Genomic DNA, 13,022 nt, shown 5'->3' with positions numbered 1-13,022 from the left:
TAATATTAACTTGTTTGACTAGTTTATGATTCTACGCATGCAACAATTTAGTGTAGTGTATTAAAAAAAAAAAGATTCTGATTTTACTCGGGTGCAACTGACATGAGGCTAAAATTTTAAAAATTTTATTTGCGTTAAAGCACAAAAGAATAACAAAATTGGCATACTAACACATTCCGGATGCAACTCAACTCAACCTGAATAAAGACATCAAAAATTGTCTGCCATGTTAACGAGGGGACCACATTAATTGGTAAAGAGTTTAAGATAAAGGAATCAAATTGATCAATTTCTCAATAACTTGCTAAACTTAAACACCATGCACGTGCAAGTGTGACTACTCCATTGACTTCCCTCGACATTCTCTTAAAACTTTTATAACTTGACAAATAAAGGTCATTTTTTAGGATAATTTTTTATACATGGTCAGCGTATATACGAGCGAGTGTAGATGCATGTCATGTGATTCAATTTCAAATTTGAAATTTAATTTTTGTACAAGTCACATATATCTACCCCTGTTAGTGTAAAAAAATTTACTACACTGAAAGTGAATAAAAACTTAATCCTCCTTTTTATAAATAAAAGGATTAAGTTGGCGTTTAATAATGGATAAGATGCTTAATTGGCCAAATCCTCAAGAATAAAGGACCAACATGGTACATCCTTAGTAGACTTACAAAGGCAAAGGCTAGTATAAATGGTAAAGTCATACCTTACTCTTTTTCATTTTACTATATCACAAGCATTAATCTTTTCTACAATATATTATGCTAGCAGTGTGAATACAAAATACGTGCAAAATTTTAATTTAACTTGAAATCATCATGCACATGTAGCATATATCTAGCCCGTTAGTGCTATTGTACAAAAATTTTACCACACTACATAAGTAGTCATACCTTCTATAGATAAAATTTTGATCAATGAGATTACAGTATCATCGTCATAAGTTATTTTAACGTGAATTTTGAGCTTGGTCGTAGTAGTCACATCAACCTCAACTATCACTATGCTCTTATGAAAGTCTGATCTTCTACTATGTGACCAACGACGCTAAGATTTCATGTGGAGATGAAATTCTAAAAAGTTAAAGCGAAGCTTACCTTCAGATACTTCCCCCATTTACGGATTTTGATCAATAATGCATCCTTTTCGCTGCCATGAGATGTCACACTCGCACATTAACGTGAGATGACTAAACTCTCAACCACAATAATGTATGCAATTCCACACAAGGGGGATTGTATCCTTACTGGCGACTCTCTTTACTTTCCTTGTGCGACCGCGGCTCCTATCATCTTCTCTCCTGCTCGTGTTTGTCATGGGATACTTGTAGATAAACGTTATATGAACTCTCTAACCTTTTCGTGGTGGTCGGTCCCTTGAAATGAAACAACCTTAACCCCCCCCCCACAAAGATGCTGAGATTAGATCAGCTTATTCCCGTATGCCGGGGGTTTTTCTCTACTTGATCATTATTTGCTATTAGGGGCAGGGAACGAGGCTATTTAGACGGGGGCCATAGTCTATATCATGTTGCCGTGGTGCAGGTGGATCCACTCTTTTAACTTTATAGGAGGCATGCACAGACGCATAATATGCAGGGCATAATTTGCTAGAATTGGCGTGTGCATTTTTTGTTTTTTCGTTTTTTTTTCCCCACGCCTTTAGATGGCACTAACAGGTCCTTCGCCGCTTCTTTTTAGAAAAAGACCATTGGAAGTAAGATCTAAGGACATCTTTCGTGTCATCCTAGTACCAAGCACCAATAAATAAAAATAGCCTCGTGCTATTGAAGCAGGTTTGGTGAGTCCACTTCAGGTCTTCAACGTTCATAGACCGTAACCAAAAAGCCCGCATGGAACATGTACCAGACATCTACCAGTTAATAGCAATACTTAAAATGAACTTCAACCTTCATAGACCGTAACCAAAAAGCCCGCATGGAACATGTACCAGACATTTACCAGTTAATAGCAATACTTAAAATGAACTACTAGAAGACGAACAATTGGTGTCTGGTTATCATTAAAACAAGAAGCACGTTTCTTCACTCTCTAAGAAGATTTTGGCCCATGCAATAAGATGCCAAAATTTAGACATTCAAGATTGCATGTCCTTTGAAAATTTATTGTCCTTCTTGCCAAGGCTACAGAATGTACAAGATCGTCTGGAGTTACGCCTTAGTGAACAAAATGACGCACTCTTTTTCACATACTACAGCATATCCATAAATATGGAGCACATCAAGCGACAATCCATGCAGCCACCTACTTCCCCCCCTTACTATAGCTATCTCGCAACGTGACCGTCCGATTAAATATGATCTTTTCAGAAGTAGAGTCCTGATCAACCACGAAGTAGCCTGGAAAAATACATTAAACAAAAAATATTAAACTCTATCAAATTTAAAGACACAGAGAAGAGGAAGGTGCTATTAGTGACTTGATACATCAAACAAGTTATGGTACGCCTCCTGAAAACTTAAAAAACGACTCAGCAAACAGAAACATAAATCCTAAGCAAGCTCTTTAATGCCAACTGAATTACAACAAAATATTTGGCTGCTTAATAGTCCTCCAAAACCCCACTGTTTAAATCTACCTTTCTAAAATCCCTTCTGTGGATGAATAACGTTTGTGTTTCGTGTGCTTTGGATAAACTACCATTGAACACTATCGGTATAAAAATAACAGTAAACCCTATAATTAATATTATATGGAGTTTGACTTTTCCTCATCATGGTCTTCAAAATGTTGTATTTCTTTTAGGGGAAAACCCAAAATAACTGATCACAGGATTATCCCCAACAATCATGCATGCTGATGTCCAGTCAACACCAATCAAACTCGTAGTAGGCACAATAATCCATCCACTCTCTCCAGCACCATCAAGTATTCCTCTTCCCACCCTCTAAACCCAAAACTTAAGACCCATCCATCACAAACAACTTTCACTGTGCTTCTCCCTAGCCCCAGATCAATCCCAAAATCTTAGCCAGACCAAGTAAAGCAACAGAAATACCACGGTAACAAATCCATCAAAACGTATAATGGAGCTAACAGAGGTGGTATTCCTAACAATAACAGTGCATTCAATTAGATGATAAACAATTGAAAGGGCATGATATTAGCTTATGAAAATGAGATGTTGAGGTAGTTTGGCTAAATCCCCACACCTACTGGTAATAGATCATCTGTTAATCATAATCATGACATCAGTTTAATTGTTCATGGCTACTATTGAAAAGGCCACTGCATACCAACTGCAAAAAAGCATGCATGCAAGAACTGGAACTCACCAAGCCGTTCAAACTGAAATTTATCCCCAACAGCAGCATTTTGGAGTGCACTTACAGCATATGCATCTGGTATCACTATTCTAGACTGAGGGTTCAAATCACCAAGCCAATCATCCAGTTCAGCAGGATTCTAACAGCATCAACAATAGCGCTCATTGTCATTATAGCAAGAACAAAATCACGAGAAGACCACCATAATTAGACAAAATAGAGAGTACCTCAGATAGAAATAGTTTATCAAACAGTCTGACTTCCACCTTGAGTGGGTCAACTCCTGGTGTAGATTCTGCTACCCAGTGAAGAACCCCCTGCAGAGCAGGAACTTAAAATGTCAGATAAATAGGTTTTGTTATATAGACAAAAACAACGATTGGTCACACAAATGTCCTCAAGAACACCTTTGGCTTGGTCTTTTTGCTAGGATCATATTCAGCCCGGATCTCAAGAACCGACTCCTTGTCATCACCAAGTATTACTTCGGTGCACTTAATAGGAAATGCATACCTGCAGGAAAATAGTAAAAAATCAATAAACTTCTACATGCTGAATGTCCGCTTCACACGAACATTAATCAAAAACATCAGTCAGAAACCCAGCAAAAAACAAAGAACCTTAGTAGGACAGATTTGCCAGGAGCCAGCCCATAATAATCTTTGGAATCTTTCATACGAAAATCTGAACGTTCAATATATACAACTTTGGAGAAAGGAACCTGCAAGCAGAGTAAAAAAGTATTTAAAAAAAAAGGCAACAATTCGATCTGGAATTGGCAAGTGATACAGATATCAAAAAATAGCAGTCAGGAAGAACCCCATTAATTCAGTTAAAAATCAAAACAATAGCAGTCACAAAGAACCCCCAGTCATTCAGGCAAACTGAAAATGATTACGTACCTTATACATTGAAGATGCATCATCCGCATCTGGCCACTTCTTTGCATCAAGATCCATCACTGAACCAGCTTCCAAGTTTGTAATGACAACCTTGAATATAAGAAATCTCAAACCAAATATTAGAACAAACTTTCAATTATGCACCAACTGATATGTCAAGTGGTTGTCACTATTCAGTGACTAAAAGCGAAATGAGATACATGAAAGGTACCTTAAGTGGATTTAGCAGCACCATGGCCCGTGCTGCTGTTTTATTTAATTCTTCCCGTATATGGTACTCAAGGCGGTCCAAACGTATGAGACTAGAGTCACTGAAAGAGGGTATGAATATAGTTAGTCCAACTGCTTGAATGCAAAAAGAAAATGCCGTGTCAACTCAGTGCCTGCATAAAGTAACAAGTGCAACTCGACCTTCGAGTAATACCAATCCCTCGAACAAAAGCATTAATAGCCGTTGGAGTGACCCCTCTACGCCGTAAACCAGCTAGCGTCATCAGCCGAGGATCATCCCAACCATCAACCCATTTGTCTGTCACAAGACGATTTAACTGCAAGAGCGCACAATGATCAAGAATGCAAACTAGCATGCACCTCTTTTTGAGGTTCAAATTACCAAGCCTGGTTAATTTTCTGGCTTGTTAAAGAGGAGACCATGAAAAACTGCAGTAATCTATGCCAGAATAGGAACCTTAAGCTCACCTTGCGTTTAGACATAACTGTGTTGGTCAAATTCAGCCGTGAATACTCCCAGACATAAGGGAGGTAAAGACCCAGTGCATCAAGCAACCAATAGTATGATGCACGGCGTGTCTCAAACTCAAGTGTGCAAAGCTGCAGAAGATAGCACATCACATTCTCTAAATTTGACATGCATAAAGGGGAATATGCAAGGGTTTGAGCTATCACAGCATAAAGATAGAATTCCACGCAATTTGCAGCAAAAAATAGGAAAGCAGTACCAGTGAGGAATGTCTATCTCAATATCACCTTCCTTTTAATTACAAGTCAAATGTAAATTCCACAAATGAGAGTATATCTTCGTATCTTCCAGCATGAAGAAGCGGAAGGGGATGGGAAAGGAGGAGTTGGAGGAGAAGGGGGGGGGAGACAGAGAGAGTGTGGCAACTTTGCTTATCCAAAAAGTATTAGAAGATAGCACAGAATCATAAAGGCATATGTGTCTGAAGAAAAGACCATTTGCACTAGGTTTAAAAGACATGACCATTTGCAATAGGTGACCTTCACAAGTTGTATGAGACTTGAATTTCAAGAGAACATACTTGACTAATGTAGTATCCATCACATTAAACTTGTTCACAGTGGTTCAATTTTAGATGCATAACCGTACTATTTTCCAGATAGCTGGATTGCAAGCTGTTCATATGATGTTATGAACTTGTGAAATTGACGAATCTCATTAGATGAAAGTAGTTAAAATGAAAGCAAAAGCAATTTAAGTATTTCTTTATGCTTCAACAAACGGAAAAAAAAAATGAAGGACCAACAGTCAAGGCAATCTGAATCACTATCCTCTTAAATTAATCCAACCCCAAAACTAAGTGAACAGAAATTTTAAATACATCATTATAAGAAACTGTGAAGAGATGTGACTACAATAAGCAGTAGTCCTTCAAGGCCAATGAGTAGAAGCTTGTATGAGTCAGAGCAAAACACAAAAAGAAATAAACAGTAAAGGTAAGTGTCTCACCGAGTGAGTAATATTTTCAAGAGAATCTACAATGCAATGTGCATAATCATAGCTAGGGTAAATGCACCACTTGTCTCCGGCATGCGGATGAGGAGTGAACTGGAAAAGAGAAAGTAAAACCGGTTACAACAAAATGGCTTGTTACACTCCCAAATAGCAAGAAACATCCAAAGTTCAATTAGCAGCTCAGGACTATCCCAAAAGGAAAACAAACTTAACTTTCCAACTTCAGGAAACCAGCACAAGCAGAGACACTTGCCTTGATACGATAAGCAATGAGATCATACATATTGAAGTTATCACTCTGCATATCCTGTTTCATTCTTAATGTAGCTTTGCCTTCCTCGATCATCCCTCTCTTCATTTCATCAAACAATCTGAGTGATTCTTCAATAGGTCTATCTCTCCAAGGGCTGTTCATCTTCTTCTCCCTGTACTCCTTTATTTCTTCAGGTGTCTTGACAAATATGGCAGAAAATATCATTTCCCAAACAATGCCAAAGCATGACGAAAAAAACTCAGTTCCCACTGGAATGTTGCTAAAGATTATACTTAATACAAAATTCAGGCTGGGTAACTGAGGAAAGATGAAGCAGATTGAGGATAAAAATATATTCTTCAACAGCTTCACATGTCTATTTCAGTCTGACCAACCTGGTGATCAACATAAGCATGACCTCTCCTTATCAGCTCCACTGCTAATTCATACAACTCTTGGAAATAATCACTCGTGTAGGTGATCTGCATAAGGCTATCATATTGTAAACACTGAAACAAAAAGAAAGATTAATCAGACTTCACTGCAGTATTACCTTAAAAGGTTCCCATCCCATCCATCCAACAATTTCTTCAATATGATTGATATATTCTTTCTTTTCAGCTTCCGGGTTGGTATCATCATACCTGTAAGCCATTAAGGAAAATGACAACAGAATAAAGAATAATTACTTACTTCCTGTTTCCATTGACAATAAAATTCAAAAAAATGTTGTCAATTAAAAAAAAAAAAAAGCTTTTGAACCCCTGAGGGAGAAAAGAATAAGGTTTTGTAGCATGAGTGAACAGCCCATCTTTTGTTGTAGCTTGACACTTTATGCTGAGTTTTTCCAAAGCCTCAACAAATCCAATTACAATGAACAAGTTTTATTCATTCAGATGTCCATTTTCACCATTTTACTCTTTTTGAGGCCACCCATTTCATTGGAAACATCAGCCTCCATGTATGCCCAATCACAATGATCATAAGCAGATGCAAACTTTTTTTTTTTGACAAATCAAATTGTGCATTTTACTACACAAACAGAACACCAAATGCAAAAGCAAAACTATCATGATTACTCTATTTTGAGTTTAAAAAATTTATCAGCAAAAAAAGCATTTAAAAAATATGATGAAAGAAAACTTCAAAATATGATCAAGCTGCTAAAGAGAACAATTCCCACCTCAGATAGCAGGATCCACCTCTCTCCTTTGCCAGACCAAAGTCCACAAACATAGCCTGCACGGTTCATTAAAAGAGTGAAGACGTTAAAATACAAATTGCTGATTCAATATAACATATCTACAGCAATCATAGAAACTTGACTACCTTGGCATGACCAATGTGTAAATATCCATTAGGTTCTGGTGGGAAACGAGTCCAAACTTTTCCTCCTGTAGTCTTCAAATGCTTATCAAGTATTTCCTTCGAATTGCAAGGTCTGAGAACCCGTCCATCACTGAAATATATTTCCGTATGCACCTGCATGTTGAAAAAAACTACAATTGAGCGATTGTCTAATATTCTTCAACATAGCAGTAGCCAGCAGATTGAGCGACAACATGGAAACAGTTACCATATCATGTTTATGCAATTGAAAACAAACACCATGCTGTTAAGACAGAAAGCCATAAGTCCATATACACTGGACTAATGTATAGAAGTTCTAAACCAGCTCAATACAAAAGTTTTCCATATATTGCTACACGAAAGTAATTATATTAAAATAGAGACCAAAAACTTTATAAGAATATTAAAATAGAGAGAAAAAACTTTATAAGAATCCAATGGTACATTGAAGTTAAAACACCATCATCATGCCCAGAAACCAAAGAATTTCCTGTTTTATGGTATCAGATGTGAATTTGAACTTGCCTCTATTTTTCAAATACAAGTCAGTATATAAAGCTCAGAATGCGGTAAAATAAGACACTGTTAAAACACCTTCAGGTTTTCTTCTGGTGAAGGGAATATTGTATATGGATTAACTTCTTCATCAGATGGTTTCAATGGAGGTGTCTCTTCAGCAGAAACTTTATCCTGCATAACACCAAATTAATAAATTAGAGACAACTTTTAACTAATATACTACTGAATTTAAGGCAGAATAATTGTGCCCCCCTCCACCTTGACAGGCTTCTCTTTCTTCTTTTTTATAGGTTTCTCATCATCTGCAGCAGTTCTTGCACCCAGTAGCTCAACTAATTTTGCATCCACGAGTTGCTGATCGTACAAGTGAAGAGGTTAGCAACAAGAAGAAGAACGAAAACATTTCTTATTCTGTTTTCAAGACCAATCAATCCTTCTTCCATGTTCATTTTCTTTCAGAAAGCTCCAAGTCTGGGAATGTTACTTTCAATACCTTGACTATCTTAGGATCTGCCCATGGCTGCTTCTTTCGAATATGACCAAAAAGTTCACCAACTACAAAAGGCATAGTTCATATGAAGATGTTAACGAAAACAAAAGAGGAAACGAAATTACAAGCTAGGTAAATAAAAATAAAATCATGTCAGGGAATTTAGACTATTAATTTAAGCACAATGAAAATCTCAACCTATTTCCAGGTATGGAATGCAAAGTTGTACGCTATGATTGATGTGAAGAAAGCTGAATGTATGTCTGCCTAAGGCATAAAGTGCATTCACCAGTATCTACATTTTTTCTTCTTTTTTTATAATTATATAATTTGAGTTCAGTGAAAGACTGCATAGAAGTGGTAAACCAGCAGCTTTATTACACCTGTATCTGTAAGCTCCTGCTAAAATACACAAAACAACCTACACAAATGACGATGGAATTTTTAACCAACACAAAAAAGACAATAAGCTGGCGCTTTCCATTTTCCAAAGCAATTTTCCTCCCATCCAGACCCTGAAATTTCTGTCTCCACAAAGCATACACTACAAAACATTTTCCACTCTGAATGCTCCCCTTGAATGCTACGGTATGAGCATATTACCAAAAATTAATCCTCAATACTAAAACCTGTAGTTGCACTGCCAATGAATGTCTGATATATTGACAAATTACACAAACTCGTCATTGATGAATAGTCTTTTTCATTTCCCCAAAACTAGGCCCTCCATCAAAACTCCAAAGTTTTGGCCAATACAGCTTACCAAAAACAGTTCAAATTTCCCTCTGCAGCACCTGATGTCCAAAAACAAAGATTTTTGCTATGCCAGGTACCATAAAATATAGTGGTACTAAATTTTCTTCTGAGGTATGACACCCACAATGTTTAGGACACTAGATACAATGGCAGAAAAACAATTTTCCACCATGAGCATATTGAGTCTAAAGGAACCCAAAAAGATTTTTTAAAAAATGAAGATAAACAAACCATTTGTGCGATAGCGTTGCTCCAAAATCATAGACTTCTTCTCTTCAAAGACTTCGTTAACAGCAAGATTTATATCTTCAGCAGAGACCTCCACTCCTGTTTATGCACACAGTCAGCCTCAAATAGTTCCAAAAGAAATACATATCATGACTAGTCTAAGCTAACTGACCATTGAGGCAGATTATTTAGGTTCTACGGAAACCAAAGCTAAACCAATGCATAATGTTTGAAGTTGAATATTATATTTATTAACCTGCAGATTTATCATGTACATGAAATTAAATATGCATAACATCCCACCCTGGCAATAAAAAAAGCCTACACCACTAAATTTACAAGAATTATATACCCATATAGAAATCATGGAGCAATAGGCAGGATGTGCTTTTTCTATGAGACACAATGATCCTGTTAGCATTCTATGTTTTGAGTTATTGTTAATTTTCTTGCTCCCCAACAAATAAATACTGTTTTTAGACGTTAATTATTTACACCTTGCTGTTATTAAGTTGAATCTCCAAAGAAAAAAGTTCATGGAATTAATATCAACAACTAATGTGCCTAGTGTTAAATTGTCACACCAATGCAAGTAGTTAAAGGATTGTTGCATTTGAGATTAACTAAAACAAACAGCACAGGCCAACATGCTCAATATAAAAGCTGTAGAGTCTGTATGCATGTGATAATACGGAATAAATGCAACATTAAACTAAGAAAGTTCAAAGAATGAATAGTAATGCCATGGAATACAAGGAGGTGCAAAGAACAAGAAAATGACAAACCACAACCAGAACCAGCTAGGACTTCTAAACACTATTACATGAACAAATAATAGCCTTTGGTTTATACAGTGTCAAAGCAGTAATAGTAATCAATCTGGACGGAAATTAACGACATATATTGTCTGATCATACCAACACCACAAGCGTCTTCGAACTCATTAGCCTTCAAGTTCTCACCAGCAATGGCAGCAAGGAATGCAAAGGCTGCCTCTAATTGAGCAGGAGTTTTAATCTGCCATACAGAATATGCACAATTCAGTAAATCAAAAAGCATCCAATCCAAACATCTCAGACATTTCTTCACTGTTTAAGGTATTTTATATAGAAACTTAAAAGGCAACAACAGAAACCTAAGGCCTTCTGAACAAGTCTTATATACCGATATTTTAGTTTATAAAAGAACTTTGAGAAAGACATGAGTTGCACAAAAAGATAAATTCATACAAATATTGAGCATAATAAAATTTTGAGGATTGATAGTGGAACAGAAATGTCTTAATTTCAGCAAACGAACTTGCCAAGTGCGCAGAAATTTCACTCAATTGAATGTTCTAGTTGCTCCTAATTAAGAATTAGAGAGGGGGGGGGGGGGAGACAGACCTTCGATGAAACAATATACTTGAGCAAAATAGGTCGATGAACAAGAGCATTTGCAGGGAATTTGGTAGCAACCTGCAATAAAGATTTAACCATATTTAATAATTCGATCGCATACTATTTCCGACTAGGAAGAGAATAGAATTAAAAATAAGAAAAAAAGGAAAGAAAAGCTATTCAATCCTTTCGAAAAGAGATCATAGGGTACTTCTGGAACTTTTCATATAACAAAACTATTCAACAACATATTAGGTTTCCATAAAGCTTCAGATTGTAAATGAACAAACTGAAACAAGCATGAATAGGAATTGGCTGGTGAGCATCAAATAATTATATCGCATTTGTCACTAAGCTGCATCTACCACAATGGTACACTTACCGTATAAAGAAGATTTCCAACAGTCCGATCACAGCCATCTGTTACTTCTGCCTGAAAAGTAAAATGATGAGGGAAGCTACACAGATCAGAGATGAAATCTAAGGTAATATTTATGCTCCAACCAAATAAACAAGTACATCATGCTATTCTAACAATATAGCACAAGGCACACCCAAGTCTCATTGAGAAACCAGTCACATTATCACACCTTGCTTATTATCAAAGCTTACAGGTCCTACCTATTACAAGGAACTCGCTCCTTTTCTTTTCATCCCAGACAGTAAGCAGTAGCAAAATGAAACAACACATATTGTCCAATTTTTACTTCCTTTCTGCACACATAGCTACATGCATGCATAGATGGCAAATATACACATGTAACTCCTCCAAATTTAATAGTCCACCTACGATACAAAAAAGTAAATTTAAAACCTGTCTTTTAGAACAAAATTAGACCCAAACATTGCCTTCCTATCGAATTTTTTTTTTCCTTTTTTAATCTACCGCATAAACCTGAACTCCTGAAAAGCACAAATGTATCAAGCAATTGCTGATATTAGATCAACGAAACATTTCCTCGGGAAATCCTTTACCTAAGCTAGGAAATCCAAAATTTTCTTTCTTCCGACTTCTTTTATTAGCAGACCTTCTAACTCAACTCAACCTAGGCATGCCAAATTTGACCCATGAATATATGCTCTACCATAAATGATTCCAACTGACACCTTCTTCTCCACCTTTCTGTTTTAATTCATTCACACAAAACAAAAATCCTAATTAACGAGCAAAAATCAACTCCCAACAAGGAAAAAGAGCTAGAGAGATCTAAAAATGATAAGTTAAAGCTGCATAAAAATCTGAATTCAGTAGCAATATCAACATGCAATGCGAATAAGAACACAAACGACGATTACTCAGCAGAAAAGACAATTGCGTGCGAGATTGAATTAACTTTTACCTCTTGAATGACGGCGAGGAGATTAGCGGTAACCTTATTATTAGCTATAGTATTCTTCGCCGTCTTTTCTTCCAATCCGATTTTCAGAAACATCTCCACCATCTCCGCCTTATCGCCGCCGCCACTATTGCTATCCTTGTCACTTTTCCCCACCATTTTTCCAAGTCTCTAAGCGTTTTTTTCCTTTTTTTTTTCTCGCCCTTTTCTTACAGAATTTTGCGATCAGCAGGGAAGAAATGGAGCTCAATAAACCCTAGTGAAGGTGAGAGGGCTCTACTGAGGAAGAAAAACAGAGCATTAGGCAGCGTTTGGAGATGGAGATTCTTTTATTGGAAGATTCCTTCTTCTTTACTTGATGAGGAGAGAAATTGCCATTGGCTTCTATAGTCACACTTGGAAAATGGAAGGTTCCTAAAATAGGTTTTTAGCCATTTTGTTCCTTTCGAAGAAAAAAGTTTTAGATATTTTCATATCAAAAGATAAAAGATATATTTTTCCTTTTTAAATGGAAATTTTTGGGTAAAGGATGGCAAAATCAAAGCTTAAATTAAAGAAGTTTCAAATTATTTTTAAGTGTATGAAAGTTTTTAAAGAATTTTAGAAAATAAAATTTCTCATTTTAGTGATATATATATACACATACAATCTACATGAAAAATATCCTAATTTACAAGTAGAACTTGAAGGTTTACTCTTTTAATATTATAGATTAAACTAACCTACAATGACAGTATACAGCGTTAAATGAATGACATATATGTAAAATTTGAATTTAAAATTTAATTTTTACAAATGT

General features: G+C 36.2%; 1 protein-coding gene across 1 annotated transcript; it reads right to left on the bottom strand.

The window, feature by feature from the left end:
* Positions 1-2,119: 2,119 nt before the first annotated feature.
* LOC113716775 (glutamine--tRNA ligase) lies at positions 2,120-12,580 on the bottom strand. Its single transcript, XM_027241211.2, has 23 exons — positions 12,227-12,580; positions 11,269-11,319; positions 10,893-10,964; positions 10,425-10,524; positions 9,511-9,606; positions 8,527-8,588; positions 8,292-8,387; positions 8,109-8,204; positions 7,494-7,646; positions 7,348-7,403; positions 6,718-6,808; positions 6,560-6,646; positions 6,165-6,362; positions 5,906-6,004; positions 4,897-5,028; positions 4,609-4,745; positions 4,409-4,508; positions 4,198-4,287; positions 3,916-4,016; positions 3,703-3,808; positions 3,523-3,612; positions 3,305-3,434; positions 2,120-2,368 (listed from the first exon to the last, which is right to left on the bottom strand). The coding sequence occupies exons 1-23, from the start codon at positions 12,380-12,382 to the stop codon at positions 2,274-2,276; spliced, it is 2,394 nt and encodes a 797-aa protein (XP_027097012.1). The 5' UTR covers positions 12,383-12,580; the 3' UTR covers positions 2,120-2,273.
* Between the last annotated feature and the right edge of the window lie 442 nt (positions 12,581-13,022).

This window comes from Coffea arabica, chromosome 11c (genome assembly GCF_036785885.1).
Source record: "Coffea arabica cultivar ET-39 chromosome 11c, Coffea Arabica ET-39 HiFi, whole genome shotgun sequence".
In the NCBI taxonomy this organism is placed as follows: Eukaryota; Viridiplantae; Streptophyta; class Magnoliopsida; order Gentianales; family Rubiaceae; genus Coffea; species Coffea arabica.
This window is presented reverse-complemented; position numbering and strand designations above follow the sequence as displayed.

Excerpts from the sequence above, each read along its gene's own strand:
- LOC113716775 (XM_027241211.2), bottom strand. The coding sequence starts at position 12,382 with ATGGTGGGGAAAAGTGACAAGGATAGCAATAGTGGCGGCGGCGATAAG. Across the intron at positions 8,205-8,291 it reads AGAAAGAGAAGCCTGTCAAG|GATAAAGTTTCTGCTGAAGA; the intron begins GTGGAGGGGGGC and ends GGTGTTATGCAG. Across the intron at positions 6,363-6,559 it reads ATGCTTATGTTGATCACCAG|ACACCTGAAGAAATAAAGGA; the intron begins GTTGGTCAGACT and ends ATATTTGTCAAG.